The 22,954-nt window shown below is 42.7% G+C and overlaps 1 protein-coding gene across 1 annotated transcript in view; it reads right to left on the bottom strand.

Moving 5' to 3' along the window:
* fdx1 (ferredoxin 1) overlaps positions 1 to 22,954 on the bottom strand; it is a 47,222-nt gene that overhangs the window by 22,859 nt on the left and 1,409 nt on the right. Inside the window, exon 2 of the mRNA XM_072476804.1 lies at positions 11,883 to 12,007. Within this exon, the coding sequence (XP_072332905.1) occupies positions 11,883 to 12,007 (125 nt within the window). The remainder of the gene's footprint in view (positions 1 to 11,882; positions 12,008 to 22,954) is intronic.

The following is a 22,954-nucleotide window of genomic DNA, read 5'->3' as shown; positions in this document are numbered from 1 at the left end:
AAGACATGAAATGCATGTCGTTTTTTCGAAGATCCTTTTGGGTCTCAATTGGCCCCACCCTACCTTGTATTTTTATAAAATACTTTTAGGTTCCTTTCATGTTACCCATTAAACTATTTTCATTCACTCGCTTTGTCCCTTATACTTCTTTTTCAGTTCTCCCCTGTATTTTGCATTCAATTTGCTATTTATCATGAGCTCCCTTTGCCGGTTTCATTTTAATCTTGATATCTTTTATTGGTGTAGTTTTGGATATCCTTTGTTTTCTCCTTGTAAGACTATATCTAGTTTCATAGAATCATAAAATTTACAGTGCAGAAGGAAGCCATTTGGCCCATCGGGTCTGCACCGGCCCTTGGAAAGAGCACCCCACTTAAGGCCACACCTCCGCCCTAGCCCCGTTACCCCATAACCCAGTAACCCAACCCAATCTTTTTGGACACTAAGGGCAATTTATCATGGCCAATCCATCTAACCTGCACATCTGGAGCACCCGGAGGAAACCCACACAGACACGGGGAGAACATGCAGACTCTGCACAGGCAGTGACCCAAGCCGGGAATCGAACCTGGGACCATGGAGCTGTAAAGCAACTGTGCTAACCACTGTGCTGCCCCTCGGATGCATAAAACTCCACTCCTCCCACCTCACTCAGTCAGCGCCTCCATGCAGCAAAGTTGGCCTCGGGCCCTCCATCCCCACGGGCAGACCCACAATTCTTGCATTCTGCCACCTAGATCTATTCTCCAGGTCCTCCACCTTTGCGCTCAGTCCTTTGGTGGTTTCCACCATCCTCCGCAGCTCCCCACCCTTTGAGGTGAACTGGTCACTGTGCTGCGCCAAAGCCTCCTCCACTCCCTTTATGGTCTCTCCTTGCTCCCGCACCTTGGCGATGCCTTCATCGGGGCAATCACCTCCTCCACCAGTACCTTCATTTCTGCCATCAGTTTATTCCTCATCACCGCCACGTGTTTGGCAACTGATTCTCAAACTCCCTGTCCATCACCTCGGTCATCTTCTCTACTGTGAAGGGCACAGCCCCACCCAGCGATCCAGCCTCCGCCATCTTTCTTGCTACAGGGCTGACCCGTTGTTCGACAGGAAACCTTCGCTTGCCCCCTTCTTCCTGACGGCTTTCTTCGGGTTTTTAGACATCCCCCTCCTGTAGCTGCTCATCCAAACAATGCCCCTGGGACCGGGTATTAAATTCCGAAAAACCGAGCCTCGAGCAGGAGCCACCCAACATGCGACTTCCACCTACATGCCATTACCGGAAGTCGAAAGTTGATAGCTTCTGTCTCAACCACTGACCTTGGAAGTAAATTCTACAGCCTCAAAGAAGTTCTCCTAGTCTCTGTTCAATATATTTTACGTTTAATCTTGTATTTAAGGCTCCTGATTCTAGATAATGGAGACAGTTGCAATCACTTACTTGTATAATTTTAAACACTAACACAGGGAGGCGGTGGCAGTGATATTGTCACTGGACTAGTAAACCAGAGACCCAGAGTAATGCCCTGGGGACCCAGGTTTAAACCCCGTCACTGCAGATGCTGAAATTTGAATTCAATCAAAATCTGGAAGTAAAAATCAAATGATGACCATGAAACCATTATCGATTGTGGTAAAAACCCATCTATTCACTAATGTAGTTTAGGGATGGAAATCTGCCGGCTTTATCTAGTCTGGCCTACATGTGACTCCAGGTCCATAGCAATGTGGGTTGACTCTTAACTGCCCATGAATGAATTTTTAAAAAAAAATCATATTGTTCCTTTATTGTGTTGATCAATTTTTCAAGTCTTTTTGTATTTTCTCAGACCTAGCCCAATCCTAGGGAATCCGTAGTCTCATCAATATGTCAAACATTAACATTTTCATGCTATTTATATTCAGAGCTGATGGGTAAACTTAAGGCAGTAACAGAAATTTTAAACAATGCTGCCGTCTCTAAATTCATGTAGAACAGATGAGGTTGTCAAGCTCCAAATCGTTTATAGCACTAACCAAAACCAACAGCAAATATACCTCAGTCAGTTGACCAGGAACTAATTGCTAACACTGTTATTACAGCAGCACCTAGTGGCAAACAGTAAAATAAAGCGGAGAAAAAGTTAGAGCTAAACATGGCTGCTCATCCCAACCTCAGACGTCCTTGGTTATCAGACCTTTTAGCAGTGCAAATTGAAGGTCACATTTCCCTGGGTGGGATCCAATGAGTTGTATGACCACCTCCCCAGATATAACCTAGCAGGTTAAATTTTTCACCTTAGCTGATATTCAAACAATTTAGGTTTACTTTTATCTAGTGTTTATAGTAACTTCCCTATATCTTAGATTTAAAATTGTGGATGAAAAGATTTAGTATTCTTGTATTTACACCTCAGTCACCATCTTAAAGTAATGGTTCTGAGTGAACAGGGTGGGATTTTAAAAATCTGATGGTCTAGTTTAGAACAGTTAAATCTCCACAAATGATGCCAAGTTGTCAGTCATGCAACAAGGTATCATCTTTCCATTTGCTTTTTCTAAAGGCACGGTCTTGTCCTAGGAAGTCTCAGGCACGTGGCACCTCGTCTAAATGGTATCTCACCTAAGTGGTTACTTGAGCAAGTCTAGACAGCGTGGTTTGACAGGCTGTTCATAGATTATCATAGAATTTACAGTGCTGAAGGAGGCAATTCGGCCCATCGAGTCTGCACCGGCTCTTGGAAAGAGCACCCTACCCAAGGTCAACACCTCCACCCTATCCCCATAACCCAGTGACCCCACCCAACATTAAGGGCAATTGTGGTTACTAAGGGCAATTTATCATGGCCAATCCACCTAACCTGCACATCTTTGGACTGTGGGAGGAAACCGGAGCACCCAGAGGAAACCCACGCACACGGGGAGGATGTGCAGACTCCGCACAGACAGTGACCCAAGCTGGAATCGAACCTGGGACCCTGGAGCTGTGAAGCAATTGTGCTATCCACAATACTACCATGCTGCCCATCTGTGGACAAGCATCAGAATCTCTGTTCCCAATATCTACAGGTATGCAAGGTGTTTAAATTAAGCAAGAATAGATTACACATCTATGCTTCCATAAAAGTTTTCATTTGTAAAAATATATTTTACACATTACATAATTATACTAACTGGATCCAACAAGGACAAAAATCTCTCACATTTGCCCCCAATGATTCTTCCTTGCAGCACAAGATGACTTATAAAAGATTATCTAAATGCTAAAGAGTCAAATTTTTCACAGCTACATACATGCTCCATCAGCCTTGGTTCAACTCGGTTGTGGAACATCTACATAACAAACGGTATTTAATTACTGACACTGTATCACCATGAAATAAGATAATGCAACAGGAGTTTTGACTGGAGCACAAATAGCACACACCAGTGTTGCAGTCAACTGTGTGCAGCTAGGTTTTGGAATAGAGCAGTTCATTCCAGTCTTTCTGCCTACATAATTTCAAAACATACCAAGTCCAGGTTGTCTGTGAACCCGGCCGAAAAGGGCTATTATAATCTATATCTTATCAGATACAGATTTTGACAGTGGAAACTATTCTCCTTTGGGATCCATGACAGCAGGAAGCAATTTCCTGAATTAAGAAGAATTCCAAAACAAATTTACCCAAGAGGCATTATGATTGTTTTAGCTTGAAAACAGATGAGGTAAGAAACACCAAGACATGTAGTTTTTTGGCTTTAGTAGCCAGCATGGGCCAATGTTCCAGGTCAAAATGGTCTCAGGCAATCTGTGCGAAGACGGTCTTTAAAGGAACAAGGTATTAAGCCACTGAATAAAAGCAAATTACTGCGGATGCTGGAATCTGAAACCAAAGAGAAAATGCTGGAAAATCTCAGCAGGTCTGGCAGCATCTGTAGGGAGAGAAAAGAGCTCACGTTTCACCCTCTGTCGAGCTTTGACAAAGGGTCATCTGGACTCGAAACGTTGCTCTTTTCTCTCCCTACAGATGCTGCCAGACCTGCTGAGATTTTCCAGCATTTTCTCGAAGGTATTAAGCTCACAGGCCTCCTCGGTAAAACTTTGATTTCCCATTATTTTCCTGATGCCAGGGACAGTAGTGGCCTAAGTCTGCAAACCTAAAGTAAAATTAAGACCTGAGTTTTCGCACAGACGGAGATGCACTCCATCTGCGAGGAAATGCCCGCAGAGATCCAAAACAGAAAATGTCGCCCCAAAAACTGACCGCTGCCATTTTTGCAGGGGTGGGTGGCAGGTAATTAATCGCACATCAGTGGTTCAGCGGTGGCTGCCCATATAAATCAGCATCTGCCTCCACTTGTGATTTTGGTGTGCTAGGTGTCTGAAACACAAATTATTAGACCTGGTAGGAGGTGTGAACCTTGGGATTAATTTGGATTGCTAGGGTACCCTTTTGGAGAGGCAAGGTACTTCTTAGGAAGAGGCAAGGCACTCTTTGGGGTAGGACTGGTGCCCTTTGAGATTTTTTTTAAAAGAAGACATGACTGCGTGTAAAAAGAGCATAGATTCTCTGGAACTGTCAAAGCTCGTTGGAACTGGTGGGTAGAAGAGTAGCATAGTGGTTGATCGGCCAAGAGACGGCATCGGTTGGCATGGGGTGTTTGGCAGGGGACAGGGTGGAAGGGTTGAGAGCTACAGGGATATTTTTTGTTTCAAGTTTTTTACAAAAAAATTCAACAAAGTCCAGAGCACAGAATACCGACCAGCCCACCTCCACACCTTGCAGCTTCCACACTAATCTAGCCTGTCCCCATGAAATTACCTTCTGAGCCTCTTTTTCTTGGGTTGGCTTTGAGTGGGCACAACCCAGGAGTGAAAATCTTGGCCTAAGAGTTTAACTAGAATTCTGTATTTGGTGGGGACCAATCTTTATTTGTACATAAGATAAAGTTAGTAATGCTTTAAAAATAGTCTGATAAATTGGAATACAACATATTAATGACATTGCGGGGACTTCCGGTGACGGCGGGCGGGAGGCGACCGCACAATGGAGGGCTCCCTTTCGGGAACGGCATTTTCGGGGCTTTAAGCCCGGTCCCAGGGCCCTCGGAGGCAGCAAAAGCAGGAAGAAACAGTGAAGGCACAGTGAAGAAAAATGTCGAGGGTAAGCAAAAAATCGTCCGTAAAGAAAACAGCTGAAGGTCCGTCGGGGAGTGGAAAGGTCACCGTGGGGTCACCAAGGAAAATGGAGGCTGGAGCACCAGCGGAGGCCGCATTGCTTACGGCTGAAGAAATAACTAAGGTGATGGCTGCGGAATTCGAAAGGCAGTTTACAAGATACATGGAGACAATGAGGAAGGAGATGAGAAGTTTTGAGTGCGCTGGTGGAGGAAGCGATTTCCCCGGTAATGACGGCGGTGGAGAGCGCAGTGGCAGAGGTGCGAGAGCAAGGGGAGGCACTGAAGGAAGTGGAGGAGACGTTATTGCAGCACGGTGATCAACTTGCCTCAATGGGGAAGGAGATGCGGAAGGTGATGGACATTAACAAGGATCTACAAGGAAAAATGGAAGACCTGGAAAACAGATCCAGGCGACAGAATTTGAGGATTGTGGGGCTGCCCGAAGGAGTTGAAGGACCGAGGCAGATTGAGTATTTTGCCATGATGCTGGCGAAACTATTGAGGGAGGGGGAGGATCCCTCCCGATATGAACTGGATCGGGCTCATCGGTCGTGGAGGCCTGTACCAATGGCGAGTGAGCCGCCAAGGGTAGTGATTCTGTGCTTCTGTAGGTACAGTGTGAAGGAGAAGGTCCTGAGCTGGGCCAAGCAGAAGCGGGTGGTGCAGTGGGCTGGAGCTGGTATATGTGTATACCAGGACTTTACGGTAGAGCTGGCGAGGAGGCGGGCTGCCTTCAACCGGGTGAAGAGGGCACTGTACATTAGCAAGGTGCAGTGCGGCATTGTATATCCAGCGAAGCTGAGGGTGACTTACAAGCTCAGGGACTTTTATTTTCGAACGGCAGAAGCAGCGGAGGAGTTTGCGAAGGCAGAAGGACTGTGGCAGAACTGAGAAATTGAGAAATGGCCATGTGCCGACGTAACCTCATGACTGTGGGAGGGTTTGTTTTATTGGATGCATATATTGACAGGTGGGCCGTTGTTTGGGGTGGTGGGAGGATGGGATTGTTGGTATTGTTAAGGGGATTGATTTTGTATTTGTTACTGTTTATTGTTTGTGGGTGGGGTGTAAATTTTGAAGGAAAATGTGAAAATGGAGAATAAAAACATTTTTTATTAAAAAAATATTAATGACATTGCATGCATTTTAAAAATGAGCGGCTTTCTTTTCTAGAAATAGGAAGTGATCTGGATGCAGCATAACCTAGCCACTGAAGCACGGCAGCATTTTCTCGGATAATCGCAGATTTGAACCTCTGCAACGTGGAACAGAGTAGGAATGAACAATAATTTAAACTTGTTCTTCTTGGTGTTTATTCTAATCTTCAGTTACCAGGAAGAGGATCAAATAGAGACTAGTCACTGCGCCACAGGAACAGCAAGTAGACCTGGAATACACTCATTTAATTGTTTTTTGCCGGAGTTTAAGGCACATGTTGCCTTTTCTCAGTAGTGCATAAAAGGGGGGGGGGGGGGGGGGGGGGCAAGGATAGAGATCGGAAAAAGAGAGAAATGGGATAAAAATGTAAGTCCTGTTCATTACATAAAATCCTTTAATGTCCAACTGTGCAAATGTTTTACCCCAACTAAAAAGACATACATACTATTGATCAGAATTACTTATTTAATTCAGGGAAAAGCTAATACATGGAAGCATTCATAATATAGCAAATATTAAAAAGCAGAAAATATACATGAGTCAGATTACAGTTGCTTTTCAAACCCCAATACTCCTTAAGTTTGTGGTCAGACAAACAAATTACAATCGTCTACTCACTTATCACATTTCCTGTGCCTTTGGAAAATGCAAAATGTTTTTTCAAATAGTTTACGGGATAAACTAGGCCTTTGAATAACTAAGTATATACATGATGGGAGTTTTTCTATTTGAAAAATTCAGAGTTCTATAGGCACAGTGTCTCAAAACCATCAGCCTTGGGACAGAGTTAAAATTGTAACCTTAATTAAATTAACAAGGGACATGTGAAATTAAGTAATTAAGTTTAATTTTTATTAAAGCTTGCAAGAAAGAATACATAATAGTGAATATATAACATTGAGAAAAAAAATAATACAGCAAGACTGCCTTGAAGGCGGTGCTTGATTTAAATACATGTGTGCTCGACAAGCTATCAGAGAACCAAGATGGCTGGCATCAAGGTTCGATTGGACCACTCACGAGCACAGGAAAAGATTGGCATGCAATGCCGATAACTAGTCCAGCGCGCCACAGTACCAATATACCACCTAGCCAAATTATCCCAGTAAATTATTCTACATGGCAGCTCATGCAATTTTTGATGATACTGATTTCCGATCGCAGATGATACTGTACCTGTATTATAATGTTTCATTACATTGTCAATGTAGCTGTAAACACACTAATTGATCATTTAAAAAACAATGTTTTGGAAAATCCTAAGATTGAGCAAGTTACCAGCTAGGAAACTCGAGCCAGACTATATTGCAGAATATCACAAAATTAATCCAAACATCTGAGATGCATTCAGAAAATTCCATGTGTTTTCTAAAATGTCTCTGCAGAAGAATGAACCAATATAATAGTGCTTAGTTGGTACTCTGGGAAAGCATGTGTCATTAGCCATGACTAAGGACAGATGACCTTCTAAGCAACCATGCACTTTTTAAATTTAAATGAGTTTGACAAAAGTGAAATCACCAAGATGAAAGTTTGATATGATGCTACTGGTTACAAACAAGCTAGACATTAGGCATGGTGATGAACTTAATAGGGAGAATACATAATACAACAAGAATACAATCTCTCTGCCACCTTGGATTTTGGGAATCCTATTACTCAGTATAAATGCAGGGTTCTGTGGTTGGCCATGGATAAAATGATAAATTGGCTTCCTCAGACAAAGCAATGTATAGCTAGTTAACTAATTTTATGGAAGTCTTCAGGGTTGCGGTCACCTTCAATGGCACCGGCAGCAGAAAGCATTGCTCATCAGGCTGCACCACTTAAGGTCCGCTTTCTGATAGCAGCAGACTATAATGCTAGTAACATATTGTTTGTCAAATGCTGACTTAATTACACTTTATCTTTATGCATTGGTTAAGACAAAGATGAACTTGGAAAATTTATCAATGACAGGTTATTTCGGCAATCAATGACTAACGAGTCCGATTGTCCACCTAAGAAACTCCCTGTTACTAGTCATGGGCTCTGTGGGTTCTTGCATGGCAGATGAGCCCGATCCTAGAGCTGCATCTTCGACAGCACACTTGGCAGGGGTTTCCGATGGTGGCATCGGTCCTTGGACTTGCGGTTGCTGGTATTACTTTCTTGGGCCTCTTCTTGCCATCAGGCGGCTGCAAAGAACTTTGTCCCTTATATCAGGAAGGTTCCTCACAGTAGATCTCTTCTGACCAAGAGTCTCCGAGGTGTTGATATCTATGTTGCATTTCTTGAGGCTGTCTTTGAAGCGCTTTCATTGTCCTCCTCTTATTTGGAAGCCTTCCTTGAGCTGGGTGAAGATGATTTGCTTTGGCAGTCGGAACTCTCTGACATCCTAAGCAAATGGCCGACCAGACACATGACTGACCAGCAGAGTTTGTGTTGGATGATTATGGCCTTGTTGCAGGTGCTCTTGGCTCTTTCAAGGGCACTGATGCTGGACGCCTGTCCTCCCAGCTGATGTGGAGAATCCGTCTCAGACAGAGTTAGGCTACCTCTCCAGGGCCTTGAGGTGGCATCTGTGCATAGTCCAAGTTTGAGCTGTATAGAAGAGTTGGGAGGACGACCACCTTGTACATGAGTATCTTGGCTTCAGCACAGATGTTGCGGTCGTCAAAGACTCTCGACCTTGGGTGTCCGAAGGAGGCGCTCGCGGATGCTGCCTGACTTGCTGAGTAATTCCAAAAACCTATGTTTCTATCTAAGGAACACTAATATTGGTACCTCCAATGTTGAAACTCCGCATCGATATCAGCCTTAGAGGAGAGGTGGCTCCCCAGATATGAGAAACCGTTCCACATTTTGAAGGCTTTCTCAGTTGGTCTTGACTGAGGGAGAGACAGAACCTTGCCCTGGGGTGGATTGGTAAGGATTAAAGTATTCTTGAGTTTGAGAGCGATTCCTTGATATGCTTCTGCGAATGTGTCAGGCATGGCTTGGAGATTCCCTTCTGAGAGTGGAGTATACTGAAGTTCCACGAGCGATGTGATATTGGTTTCTTCTTAGATTTCAACCAGTCAAGGTGAAAAGTTCTCTTTCCATTCTTTAGACAATGTCCACTCCACTGGGAGTGAGCTGGTTTCCACTAGGTAGACACCTGGTGCAGGACATCTTTTAACGTGGGTATGCCATTGCACATCAGCAGACACATGGTCCTTGAGAGAGGGTAGGTCCAATTCCAGTGGCAAGGGAACCTCGACAACTGGGGATATCCCTTCTGTTGCAAACTTCATCTGTCATCCCAGCCGCTGATACCATAGGAGTAACGTCCGCCTGGTCTGCCGTTCAGGACTTGTTTTGGATTGCGTATTGTCTGGTTCCTCCCCGCCGTCTTACTGTCATGGGTATCCCTGCCTGGAGCTTAAGACTCCAGACAGCGTTGCTCTCTGGAACATTCAAGTCTCTCCTGCACGGCGAAGTGGCAAGCCAAGGAAAGGAATGACTTTGATTAATCCATACACAAATCATTATTCCCTGCTATACATCATATTTATATCATACATTGGAGATACCAATACAAGTATTCCTTAGATACAAACAGAGATTTCTGGAATTACTCAGCAAGTCAGGCAGCATCTATGGAGAGAGAAACAGGAGTTAAAGTGTCAGGTTGGTGACCTCTTTCCAGAACTGGAAAACGTTAAGAGATGTATGTGCAAGAGATATGCAAGTACAGAGGTAGGGTAGGGAGAGGGGAGAACAAAATTGAAAGTAGGGTTTAAAGCAGGACAAATTAATCAAAAGGAATGGTGCTGTAAGGCAAAAAGGAACTGGTAAAAAAAACAAAAGATGGGGCTAGAGGTGGTGCACATGGGAATAGTAGAATCATCATCAATGGCTGCCATAAAGAGAATGGAGACAGCGATTACAATTTGAAAATGTTGAACTCAAATGTTAAATCTGGAAGCCTGTAAAGCACAAGTATTATTGCGGAAGTGGTATTAATAATAATAATAGCTTATTGTCACGAGTAGGCTTCAATGAAGTTACTGTGAAAAGCCCCTAGTCACCACATTCAGGTGCCTGCTTGGGGAGGCTGGTACGGGAATTGAACCCACGCTGCTGGCATTGTTCTGTATTACAAGCCAGCAATTTAGCCCACTGTGCTAACCTATGGTAGTTTGTATTATGCTGTAATCTGTGAGAATCCTATTTGGTCGCACATGTATATATAAAGCTACAATGTTTATACACTGAGAAAAATAAATTGTGTAAGAAAAATAAGCAAGCAGGAAATTAACATTCACAGTCACATTTCAGAGGGCAAAAATCACTGCGCAACTGGCTGCAACGTTTATTTTCATTCCAACAGTTAATTATAATCACGTTTTTTCTCTCCTGAAGAAGCTAGTTGTAGTTACAAAAATAGTTTTAACATGAAAAGCAATTTTACATGGACGTAGTACTGAAGAGTCTGAAGTTGAATAAATCAGGACAAATAAAATTAGGATATTATGTTTTATTATATAAATAATTGAAACACTGAAAGAGAAAAGTAATCACCTTGAATTAATTTCAAGGTAGATTCAAACTATTGTATAGTGGTTATTGCCACGATACCTTAGGCTAGCGTGTGGTCAATTCCAGCCCCAGCCACAACTTCTTAGTTCGAGGATCTCATTCATGTCTTCTGTTGGGTTCTCGCTGAAAAATCCCACCTGTCAGGAACCAATCACTGTTTGTTGACAGGCAGGAACCTCAATCACTTTCCCTGGCCAACCCAATAGCTGCCAACCAACCAAACAGAATCCGGCCAATTTGGGATTTATTTTCCCAAATACAAAACTTGAGGACATAAAAGTGTTCCAGTGGTCAAGCTATTTGAAATTTTGAATTCTGTACTTCCTCCACTTGGCTTAAAATCTCAGCTAATGATCCCGGGACCAAAAAATCAATAAAGATAAAAGAAATGGGAACAAAGGGAAATCAAAAGGAATAAATTTACGTTATAAATTTGCTTTTCATGGGAATGTTTTGCCCCAAGAATATACTGTTTAAAATATACTTATGAACAAAAGACACATTCAGTTCTCAATACCAATGTTGCTATATATTTAACAAAGATATTTCTTCAATTTGAATTGTATATTATGAATTAGAATCATAAAATGATAGAATTTATAGTGCAGGAGGCCATTTGGCCCATCGAGTCTGCACTGGCCCTTGGAAAGAGCACCCTAATTAAGCCCACAACTCCACCCTATCACCGTAACCCAGTAACTCCACCTAACCCTTTTGAACACTAAGGGCAATTTAGCATGGCCAATCCACCTAACCTGCACATCTTTGGACTGTGGGAGGAAACCTGATCACCCGGAGGAAACCCACGCAGAGACGGGGAGAATGTGCAAACTCCACACAGACAGGTCACCCGAGGTCAGAATTCAACCAGGGTCCCTGGAGCTGTGAGGCAGCAATGCTAACCACTGTGCCACTCCATATAACTATGGTTTTCAGATAATGATTGATTAATACTGTTGAATTAAAAACAAAAAACTTACCAAAGCCATCAATATCCAAGTTATCAATGAATTAAAAACAGAACTTACCAAAGCCATCGATATCCAAGTTATTATCAACGACAACATCTAAAAGAGAATCGCCTAAATTTCCCTCTGCTGTAAGTTTCTCTCCATCACGGTTAATAAAATCGACTGTTACTTTATCTTTAGAACTGCAAAATGAGAACAAGTACATGATAGGTACATTTGTTTTGCTGTCTAAAGGTGAATGAAGTGAAAAGATGTTGACATGTATCAACTGAAAGAATGTGCGTATTATATTGGAGGTTTCAGTGATTAAAGAAAATTAAACCAATATGAATAATCAGAATCTTTACAGTGCAGGAGGGGGCCATTTGGCCCATCGAGGCCGCACTGGCTCTCTGGAAGAGTATTATACCTAGTCCCACTCCCCTACCTCATCCCCGTAACCTTGCATTCTTTCTTTTCATAAGACCATAGTACTTTGAACAATTCAAAGAATTTTGAAGATAAAGTTCCTCAAGTTAGATCTCACCAACAAATCATAAAACCCTCTGCAGAATTTCAACTTATTACCTTGGGAGTTTTAGAAAAACAGTAGTGTTACTGGGTAGATGAGTAAAACTAACAAAGGAGTTTTGCAATACTGAATGCATTACCATAACAGGAAAAAGCAATCCTTATGGGAAGAGCATGTACACATGTTAGGTAGAGAAAATATCAGGCTTTGCTGAAATATTGTGTGCAAATAGTATTCTGACACTCATTGTAATTGAACACACAAATAATAACCACTTGAATAAAATACCACAGATCAACTATCAGAAAATTGACTCGAAGCTTCCAGCAAAACAGTGGCAGGGAGAAAAGTTGGGAAATCTTTCCAGGATTCCAGGCAGCATAATGGCACAGTGGCCAGGGCTGTTGTCTCATAGCTCTTAGAGGCCCAGATTCAATTCCAGTCATGGGTGACTGTCTGTGTGGAGTTGCACGTTCTCCCAGTGTCTGTGCGGGTTTCGTTCGGGTGCTCCAGCTTTCTCCCACAGTTCAGAGGTGTGCAGGTTAGGTGTATTGACCATGCTAAATTGCCCCTTAGTGTCCAGGCATGTGCAGGTTAGGTTACAGAGATAGGGTGGGATGGGCGGAAAAATGGGCCCAGGTAGAGTGCTCTTTCAGAGCGACAGTGAAGACTCAATGGGCCATACGCCTACTGTACTGCAGGGATTCTATGATTGTTACATTAGATTATGTTCTAAGGAATAAATATCACAACAATATTAAGTCCATCCACTCAACATGACAGGGGTTGCAGCAATTTGAAAATGAAAGTGATGTATTTACCAGCCTGCTCCCACCACTGCCATTTTGTTTGGTATTACTGAATACATGCATCCATTTGTTTCATGCTGCAGAATAATTCTTGTATCTTAGGTAGTGTTCTATAACATACTGTCATGCCCATAAGACATGAAAGTGATCTTAAACTGTTTAACTCAGACCTGACTTTCTGCTTTTTTTAAAAATGGACTTTGCTGGACCAAAAACATGGTTGCTACAGGTCACAAGATTTGCAAGTTGGCAGTAGTTCTGGAAACTTGCAACAGCAGAACAAAGTTCAACCTTCATCCTTGTGGAATCGCACACCTATCATTATAGGGACACATTACAACAAGGAGTGCAGCAAACAGTCTGACTACCCAGCCTTGACCTGTAACAAAGAAAGAAGTCTCACAACAGCAGGTTAAAGTCTAACAGGTTTATTTCAAATCACTAGCTTTCGGAGTGCAGCTCCTTCGTCAGGACTCAACCTGGTGTTGTAAGACTTCTTACTGTGCCCACCCCAGTCCAATACCGGCATCTCCACATCACTGTAACAAAGAGACAGCTATCAAAACTTTTACACTTGTGGATACGCTAATAGCCACCATCTATCTCTTAAGGTAAACAACAGATTTTGACCTGAGACAGAGCAACTGATTGCTTACCTGAAACTAACTCCTCAATGGGCAACATCACATGATCTAAGCTCCCTTGGGGTTTGAAAGTTTTCATTTTTAAAACAAATTTACAGTACCCAATTAATTTTTCTAATTAAGGGGCAATTTAGCATGGTCAGTCCAGCAAACCTGCACATCTTTGGGTTCAGTTCATAGAATTTACAGTGCAGGAGGCCATTCGGCCCATTGAGTCTGCATCGGCCCTTGGAAAGAGCACCCTACCCAAGCCCACACACCTCCACCCTATCCCCATAACCCAGTAACCTACCCAACCTTTTTGGACACTAAGGGCAATTTAGCATGGCCAATCCACCTAACCTGCACATCTTTGGACTGTGGGAGGAAACCGGAGCACACGGAGGAAACCCACTCAGAACGTGCAGTCACATGGGGAGAACATGCAGACTCCACACAGACAGTGACCCAAGTCTGGAACCGAACCTGGGACCCTGGAGCTGTGAAACAACTGTGCTAACCACTATGCTACCGTGCTGCCCTAGAAATATTTTCATGTTACATTCCTGGACTCCCAGGGCAGTCTGCTATTTAGGCTATCAACACCAAAGCCGGATTCCAGACTCACAACTGAGCCTGCCTCAAGTCTAAACCTCATTGAAGCCTGGTTTTCTGGAAGATTCCTGCCTTTGCCTGTGGATCGGACCAGGTCTCTGGATACCAACCTCATTTTGCTAAATCACCACCAATTTTAAAAGGAATTTGGCAATTCCTGCTTTCAGCTTGCTGAACCTGTCTGAACTTTAACACCTACATGAAGACATCCTTACTGAACTCTGACATTCACATGAATTAACATTCATTTTTTTGGTTCTTTTCTTTTTTTATATTATTCCTAGTTGCAAAACTCTCTCTTTCCAAATTCCTTCTTCTGTGCTTGTGTGAATGCACAGCTGTAACGACTATCCCCCACGTTCAAATGTATGAATAAACAATACTTCTGATTGAACCCTAAAGAGAGTTTGCTGCAAGTCGCTTTAAAATAGATGTCACATATTTTAAGAGAGTTTGAGGAAACATGGCAGCCTATTTCAAAATTTAAAACACCTCTGCTTACGGTCCACAAAAGGACAGCTGCATGATGCGTCTGAAGTTATTTTTATTAAGGTACTTAGCTGCTTCATCAATTACCTTCCTTCCATAATGAGGTCAAAAGTAGGGATGTTGGCTGATATTGCACACTGTTCAGAATCATTTGCAACTCTTCAGATACTGAAACGGTCCATGTCCAAATGCAGAAAGACCTGGACAATATCCAGGTTTGGGCTGACAAATGGCAAGTAACACTCACACCACACAAGTGCCACGCAATGTCCATCTCCAACAACAGAGAATCTAACCATCGCCCCATGGCATTCAATAACATTACCATCGCTGAATCCCACACTAGCAACATGCTGGGTGAAACTGAACTAGACTAGCCAAAGAAATACTGTGGATAGAAGAGCAGGTCAGTGGGTAGGAATCCTGTGGCCAGAACTCACCTCCTAACTCCACAAAGCCTGTCCACCATCTACGAGGCACAAGTTAGGAGTGTAATAGAATATTCTCCACCTGCCTGGATGAGTACAGCTCCAACAACACTCCTCAACACCAGCCAGGTTGTTTGGCACCCCATCCGCAAACATTCACTCACCCCAACAACAATGCACAGTGGCAACAGTGTGTACCAGCAACAAAATGTGCTGCAAGAACTCAAGGCACCTTAGACAGCACCTTCCAAGCCCATGACCGCTTCCACCCAGAAGGATCAGAATCAGACACATGGGAACACCATCATCTACAAATTCCCTCCAAGCCACTCACTATCCTGGATTGGAAATACATCTCAATTCCTTCACTGTTGTTAGGTCAATATCCTGGAACTCACGTCCTAACGTCACTGTGGGTGTACCACCACCACAGGAACTGCAGCAGATCAAGAAGGCAGCTCACCATCACCTTCTCAGGGGAAATTAGTAATGGGCAATAAATGTTGGCTTGTTCAGTGATACACACATCCCATGAATGAATCGAAAAATGTAATTTGTGGGACCAAGAAGAGCATTTATGCTGGTTCGTCTATGATCTCTCGCAGATACAATTTCCAGCTGAACAGTGACAGAGCGAACAGAAATCCCATTCCAACTACCAAACTGCTCATTAGGAAAAGGAAATAAGGCGTGGGTCTTGCAGAGTACACCACCTGTGCAATGTCCACATGGACATATCATATTTCATCAATGTTGGCTGCTTTTTGGCAAATTGTAAACGTGGAGAAGTTGAAGGGTGAAATGACAGGCACTAATTACTGTTTATTAAGCATGCGAGTGTATACTTTGGAAATGGATAAGAAGTTGGTTGAAGGGTAAGTGGCAACAAGCAGAGGAGAATTACTGAGTTGAGTACCACAGATTGCTGTTGGCACCACTGCTGTCACTAATTTGTTTAGGGGAATTCTGTAACTTTAAGAGATATGCTGATAGAGTCAAAAGAAGAAAAATAGGAAGAAGCTTGAAGAGCATAAACACTGACAGACCAGTTGGGCTGAAAGTTGATGTAATTCTATGGTCCTTTTATGGCTGAAAGTGTATATAAAGAATATATATGATTGTCAGAACTTTCCTAGGAAAATAAAAATAATGTTGAGATTGAATTGTATCAGATAGGTAAGATGAAACAAACAAGGCACCCTGTAGGTTGCAGTACAATTTACCTAATATTATTTGCTGTACATACACATCAGTAGGAACCAACAACAGTTGGGCGTTATCAGTTTAAATCACTAAACCCAGCAGTAGCACTTACTGCCATGATTTAAATACACTTAAATATGGACTATATTTTAAAAGAACACAGAAATGCAATCCCGATCTGGAGAATTCTGCCTTCAGATCATTATTTGAAAATTACTAGCCCTTTTCAAATTAAATCCCAGAGACATGTTCCCCCATACACGAGCGGTCATGTAAATAATTAGTAAACGGATCAGATTTTAAAATTGTGCATCTTCATAGCGAGTTCATTTAAAGACAAAAACATGAAGACATGCAGTCAGGAACTTGAAACATATTTTCATTTTTCACTAGCTCTATGTATGTTGGACATTATATTTTTTTCCTTTCTGTTATGTTGTATTTTCTCATTTTCTTCCGACATCAAAAAGCACCAAGATTACTTTGGCAGAGTTTTGAATGAGAGACTGTGCATTATTGCTCCTCAAACATCTCCAATTCATCACAGCAGCATTTAATAAAGTTGACCAAACTTTATTCCTCCAGTGCCGAAAAAGCACATCACCAGCAATAGCTTTTTCTCCTACACCATCAATTATGATGTTCTTTAATAACCTATCTTTGGAGGTCTTCTCCTCATGCAGCTATGTGCCCCCCTCCCTCTCCCCTCCAGTGCAACAGAATCTGTGAGCATGGGGTCAGGTTCCACAAGCATGCTGATGGCACCCAACTCCACCAAACCCTCACTTACCTCAACTGTACAATCACCTCAGATTGCTTGCCCAACATTAAATCCTCGATGAATTAAAATTAGTTCCAAATAAATAGTTTGGGGAAATTGAGCACATTACTCCAGTTGAAGCCTAACCAGTAATTTATAAAAGTTTAGAGCCCAGAATTCTGCTTCATAGAGAATTCCGGTTGGTGAGAGCACCAGACTGCAGAAATGGTATTGCAAATGACCAGATATCCTGCTATTTGAGGGATAATGGTGACCAGTACATAAGGTGAACATTCACACTCTTCTCCAAAGAGAACTATTAGATCTTTAACTGCCATCCATCTAATAGAAAAGAAAAACCTTTATTCTTTCATGGGATCTGGGCATCGTGGCAAAGTCAGTATTTGTTGCCTACCCTAATTATCCTTGAAAAGAGTCGCTTGGTAGGCCATTTCAAAGGGTCAATAAGAGTCAGCCACACTGCTGTAAGGATGCAAGATTTCTTTCCCTGAAGGGCATTAGTGAGCCAGATAGGTTTTTACAACAATGATAGTTGTCATAGTCACCATTAGTGAGACTAGCTTTATATTCCAAATTTATTAACAGAATTTAAATTCCACCAGCTGTCATGGTGGGATTTGAACCCATGTCACCAGAGTATTAGTCTGGGCTTCTGAATTATAATCACGCTACTGTCCAAAAGGTGTAACATTTCATCAAATAAACATACCCAACAATGCAACACTCCTTTAGCGTTCCACAGAAGTGCCAACCAACACCATCTGTTCAAATCTCTGGATTCAACCCATGCTTTCGGATTTAGGGTGACCACTAAACCAAGCCTAATTATTTAGGATGGTAAGGAACTATTATTGAATTAACAAAGACGCAGGAGGAGAAATGGTAATGGTGAATAGACATGCAACAGATTGAAGTTAAAATCTGTGCCAACGCATGCACGTATAGTAAACAAAAATATGTAAAGGGATAAAGCATTGCCGTGCAATGTAAAACAAAGAATCTTTTTGTCTGCTTTCTTTCACTGGTTAGCAACAGGCATCCATCTACAACAAAGGATTAAAATGGATTTGTAAACAATTTGAAAAAAATAATTACCGTTTGGAGACGGGGGGCAAAATAACTTGTAAAAAATTCATTCATAGGATGTGGACACTGCTGGCTCAGCCAGCATTTATTGTCCGTCCCCAATTGCCCTCGACAAAGTGGTGGTGAGCTGCCTTCTTGAACCGCTGTCATCCAAATGGGGTAGGTACAATCAGAGCGTTGTTAAGGAGGGAGGTTGAGGATTTTGATCCAGCAACAATGAAGGGACAACAATTTAGTTCCAAGACAGATGTTGCATGACTTGCAGGGGTTTTGCAGGTGGTGGCGTTTCCTGGCACCTGCTGTCCATGTCTTTCTAGGGCTGGATTTGGAAAGTGCCGTTGAAGGAACCTTGGCTGGTTGCTGCAGTGCATCTTGTATATGGTACACACTGCAGTGTGCGCCAGCGGTGGAGGGAGAAGGTGGTTGATTCATTGTCAATCAAATGGGCTTCGTCCTGGATAGTGACGAGCTTCTTGAATGTTATTGGAGCTGCACTCAGAGGCCAAGTGCAACGTATTCCATCATACTCCTGACTCGTGCCTAACTGATGGTTAACAGGCTTGGAGAACTATGGAGGTGAGTTACTAGCAGCAATAGTCCCCGCCTCTGACCAACTATTCTAGCCACTGTATTTATATGGCTGGTCTAGTTCAGTTTCTGTTCCATAGTGACTTACGCTCAGGTTGTTGATGGTGGGGGATTGGGAGACGGTAGTGAGTCCAAGGAAGCTTGGTGTCTCAATTTAAGAAGATTTGATTCTCTTTTGTTGGAGATGGTCTGGCACTCACTTAAGTGGCAGGATTACGACTTGTCACGTATCAGCCCAAGCCTGAATATTGTTCAGGTCTTGCTGCATGCTACTGCTTTAGGATGTGAGAAGTGCAAAAGATACTCAACACTTTGGAATTATCAGTGAACCTCCCCACTTCTGACCTTATATTGGAGGGACGATCATTGATGAAGTAGCTGAAGATGGTTGGGCAGAGGACACTATCTTGCTTCTGCAGCAATGTCCTGAGGCTAAGATGATTGGCCATCACAGCACAACCATCTTCCTTTGTGCGAAGTGTGACACCAATGAATTAAAGGAATCCCTGGATTCTCACCGACTTCCAATTTTGCTTCAGCTCCTTGATGCCACACAAGTCAACTACTGCCTTGGTATCATGGACAGCTGCTCTCACCTTACCGGTGGAATTTTTCATTTTTTCCCCCGCATTTGCACCAAGGGCATAATGAGATCATGAATAGAGCGAAACTGGCACAACCCAATCTGAGCATCAGTGAGCAGCTATTACAGTCCAGGTGCAACTTGATAGAATTGTAAATATTTCCTTCCATCTTTTTGCAGATGATTCAGAGCAGGCTGATGGAGCATTAATTGGCTGGATTGGATTTGTCCTGCTTTTTGGAGAAAGGAATTTCCTGGGCATTTTTCCAGATAGGTGCCAGTATTGGAAGAACTGAACTAGGGGAGTAGCTAGTTCTGAGAACAAGCTTTCAGTGCTATGGCTGGAATGTTGTCAGACTATTTATTACCTCCAGGGCCTTCAGCCATTTCTTGATATCATGTGCAGTGAATCAAATTGACTGAAGACTGGCATCTGCAATGCTGGGGACTGCAGGAGGAGGCATACATGGATGACCTATTCAGTATTTCTGGCTAAAGATGGTTGCAAATGCTTCAGTCTTGTCTTTTGCACTGCTGTGCTGGGCTCCACCAGCATTTAGGAAGGAGATGTTTGAGGAGCCTCTTCCTCAGGTGGTGGGGTTTAATTACCTGCCACCATTCATAACTGATGTGGCAGGAGAGGCAGGGCTTTACTCTGATCTCTTAATTGTGGGATTGCTTACTGCTTGCTGTTCCCTCCCATGTTTTGGTATGCAGCCCTGTGTTGTAGCTTCACCAGGCTGACATCTCATTTTTAGCTATAATTGCTCCTAGTATGTTCTCCTGCACTCCTCACTGATCCAGGGGTTGACCCCACCCCCAGCCGTGAGGTTACAGATTGTGGCGAAATACATCCTGTTATTTGTGACCCACAGAATCTAATGGGTGTCCAATTTTGAGTTGCTGGACCTGCTCTGAATCTATCCATTGCATATGGTGATAGTGCCATACAACACGATGATGGGATCTTGTCTCCACAAGGTTACTCCTAACAATATTGTCACAGATACATCTGGGACAAATAGATTGTGGAGAACAAGGTCAAGTAGGTTTCTCATTCAAATTGGTTCTCTCACCACCTGCTGCAGGCATAGTCTGGCAAAATATGTCCTTCAGGACTCAACCAGCTCAGTCAGTTTTGGTAATGGGCAACCAACCAGAGCACATTCTTTGCTTTTGTTACCTGAAGTGTTTCTTCCAAGTGGTGTTCAACATGGAGAAGCAATGACTCACCAGTTGAGGGAGGGTAGCAGACGGTAATCAGCAAAAGATTTCTTTGCTTATGTTTGACCTGATGCCATGAACTTTCATTGGGCTCGAAGTCATCCCTCTCAACTGTAAACCACAGTGCTGCCATTCCCTCCCAACTGTAAAGCACAGTGCTGCCATCGCTAGTGGGCCAGTCCTGACGGGTCAGACATGGGCGGTGATTGGAGGAGTCTGGGACACTGACTCTAAGGTATGAATCTGTGAGTATGACTATGTCAAGCTGCTGTTTGACTAGTCATGGGACAGTTTTCCCAATTTTGGCACAAGTTCTCAGATGATAGTGGAGTTTACAGCACTGACTCAGCAGGGTCTGCCTTTGTCAAGTCCGATACATAGGTCAATGCCAGGTGGTCTACCTGATTTTATTCTTATTCACCGTTTCTGTAGCGGCTTGATACAATTGAGCAGCCTGCTGGCTCATTTCAGAATTTAATTTTTAAAAATTCCATTCTCAAAGTTACAAAGCCAATGTAAAGTGTGGACAGGGCAAATCTTAGCCCATCTCCTTGCTTGCTCTAAAAAACAATTCAAATTGAAACCAATTCAAGGTCTCCCCGAGAGAGTCATACAAGATCCAAGTGACAAGAAAAGGCATTGCACCTCATCTTGGACTTGATCTGACGCTTGATCTTTGCAATAGAGTACATGCTTTAAATTGGTAACCAAGAGCAACTGTCCCTACTTGGGGAAGCATTGGGTCTTCATTACAAGAGTATAAAATGGTGTTTATACTGGGTGTTGGGGGAATTGGAAGAATCCATGCCTTTCCTCTGCAAGCTTGGAAATAAAACCGTCTCGAATACAGGTTGGTTTCAGGCTTATTCTTTCCTCAACACAGAGGGCCGATACAAGTCAATCACATTGTTCTGGATTGGGAGTTTGCTACACACTAGGACAGGAAGTAATCAAAATGAGACATGAAGAAAGGCACTGCAATAATCATCTATATATTATAGCAATTTCTTACAACAGTACATTCAAGACCCAAACAAGGAGCAGGCTGATTGACATCAGTGAAGGAGCCACTAAGTGACAGCAATCACAACATGATAGAATTTCAGGTTCAGTTTGAAAGTGAGATGTCTGGGTTCATGACTAGTGTTTTAAACCTAAATAAAGCTAACTATGAGGGTATGAAGGCAGATGTGAACTGGGAATCTATGTTAAAACGTAGGCCAGGAGACAGAGTGGCATTCGTTTAAGGAGATATTTAATATCTCTCAGCAAAGATTTAACCCACTGATAAAAAACGGTTCTTTGAGAAGGATGCATTATCAGTGACAAAATAAGGAAGTCAAGGCTAGTATTAAATTGCAAAGAATAGGTGTAAGTCAGAGGATTGGACAGACTCGAAGAACCAGCAAAGAATGATTACAAATATAATAAAAGGGCAGAAAGCAGAGTATGAGAGAAAGTTAGCTAGCAATATAAAAACAGAGTGAGCATTTTTACCAGTATTTGAGTAGAAAAAGTGTAACTCAAGTTGATCCCCTTAAGAGTAGGGGGAATTGATAATGGAAAACAAAAAAACGGCAGAAGCATTGAACAGGTATTTCGTATCTGTGCTCACAGTAGAAGACTTGGAAAACTTCCCAAAGATAACTGAAAATCAAGCTGATAGTGAGGGATGAACTTAATACAATCAACATTACCCTGGAGAAAATGCTCTGAAAACGATTTGACTTAAAGGCTGACTAAGTCCCCAGGATTAGGTCTTAGTGCTGGCACAGATGCATTGGCTCTGATCTTCCAAAATTCCTTAGAGTCTGGAAGGGTACCAGCAGATTGGGAATCTGTAGCACCCTTATTCAAGAAAGGAAGGAGGCAGAAAGCAGGAAACTATAGGTCAGTTAGCCGAACATCTGTCATAGGGAAAGTGCTAGCATTCATTATTGAGGAAGTTACAGCAGGATACTTAGAAAGTCACGATGTGGTCAGGCAGAGGCAACATGGCTTTGTGAAAAAGAAATCATACTTAACTAATCCAATAGTTTTTTGATGAAATAACATTCAAGGTGGATAAAGGGGAACTGGCAGTTTTTTATTTACTAACCAGAAATGTAATTAACTTGCTCTGGATTCCCAATTAGACACATTTGGCTAGCAGTAACATTGTGGATAACACGAAGCTAAAAGAGGGTGAA

The sequence above is a fragment of the Scyliorhinus torazame genome, chromosome 15 (genome assembly GCF_047496885.1).
Source record: "Scyliorhinus torazame isolate Kashiwa2021f chromosome 15, sScyTor2.1, whole genome shotgun sequence".
Classification (NCBI taxonomy): Eukaryota; Metazoa; Chordata; class Chondrichthyes; order Carcharhiniformes; family Scyliorhinidae; genus Scyliorhinus; species Scyliorhinus torazame.
The sequence above is the reverse complement of the archived record's forward strand: the minus strand, read 5'-3'. Positions and strand labels throughout refer to the sequence as shown.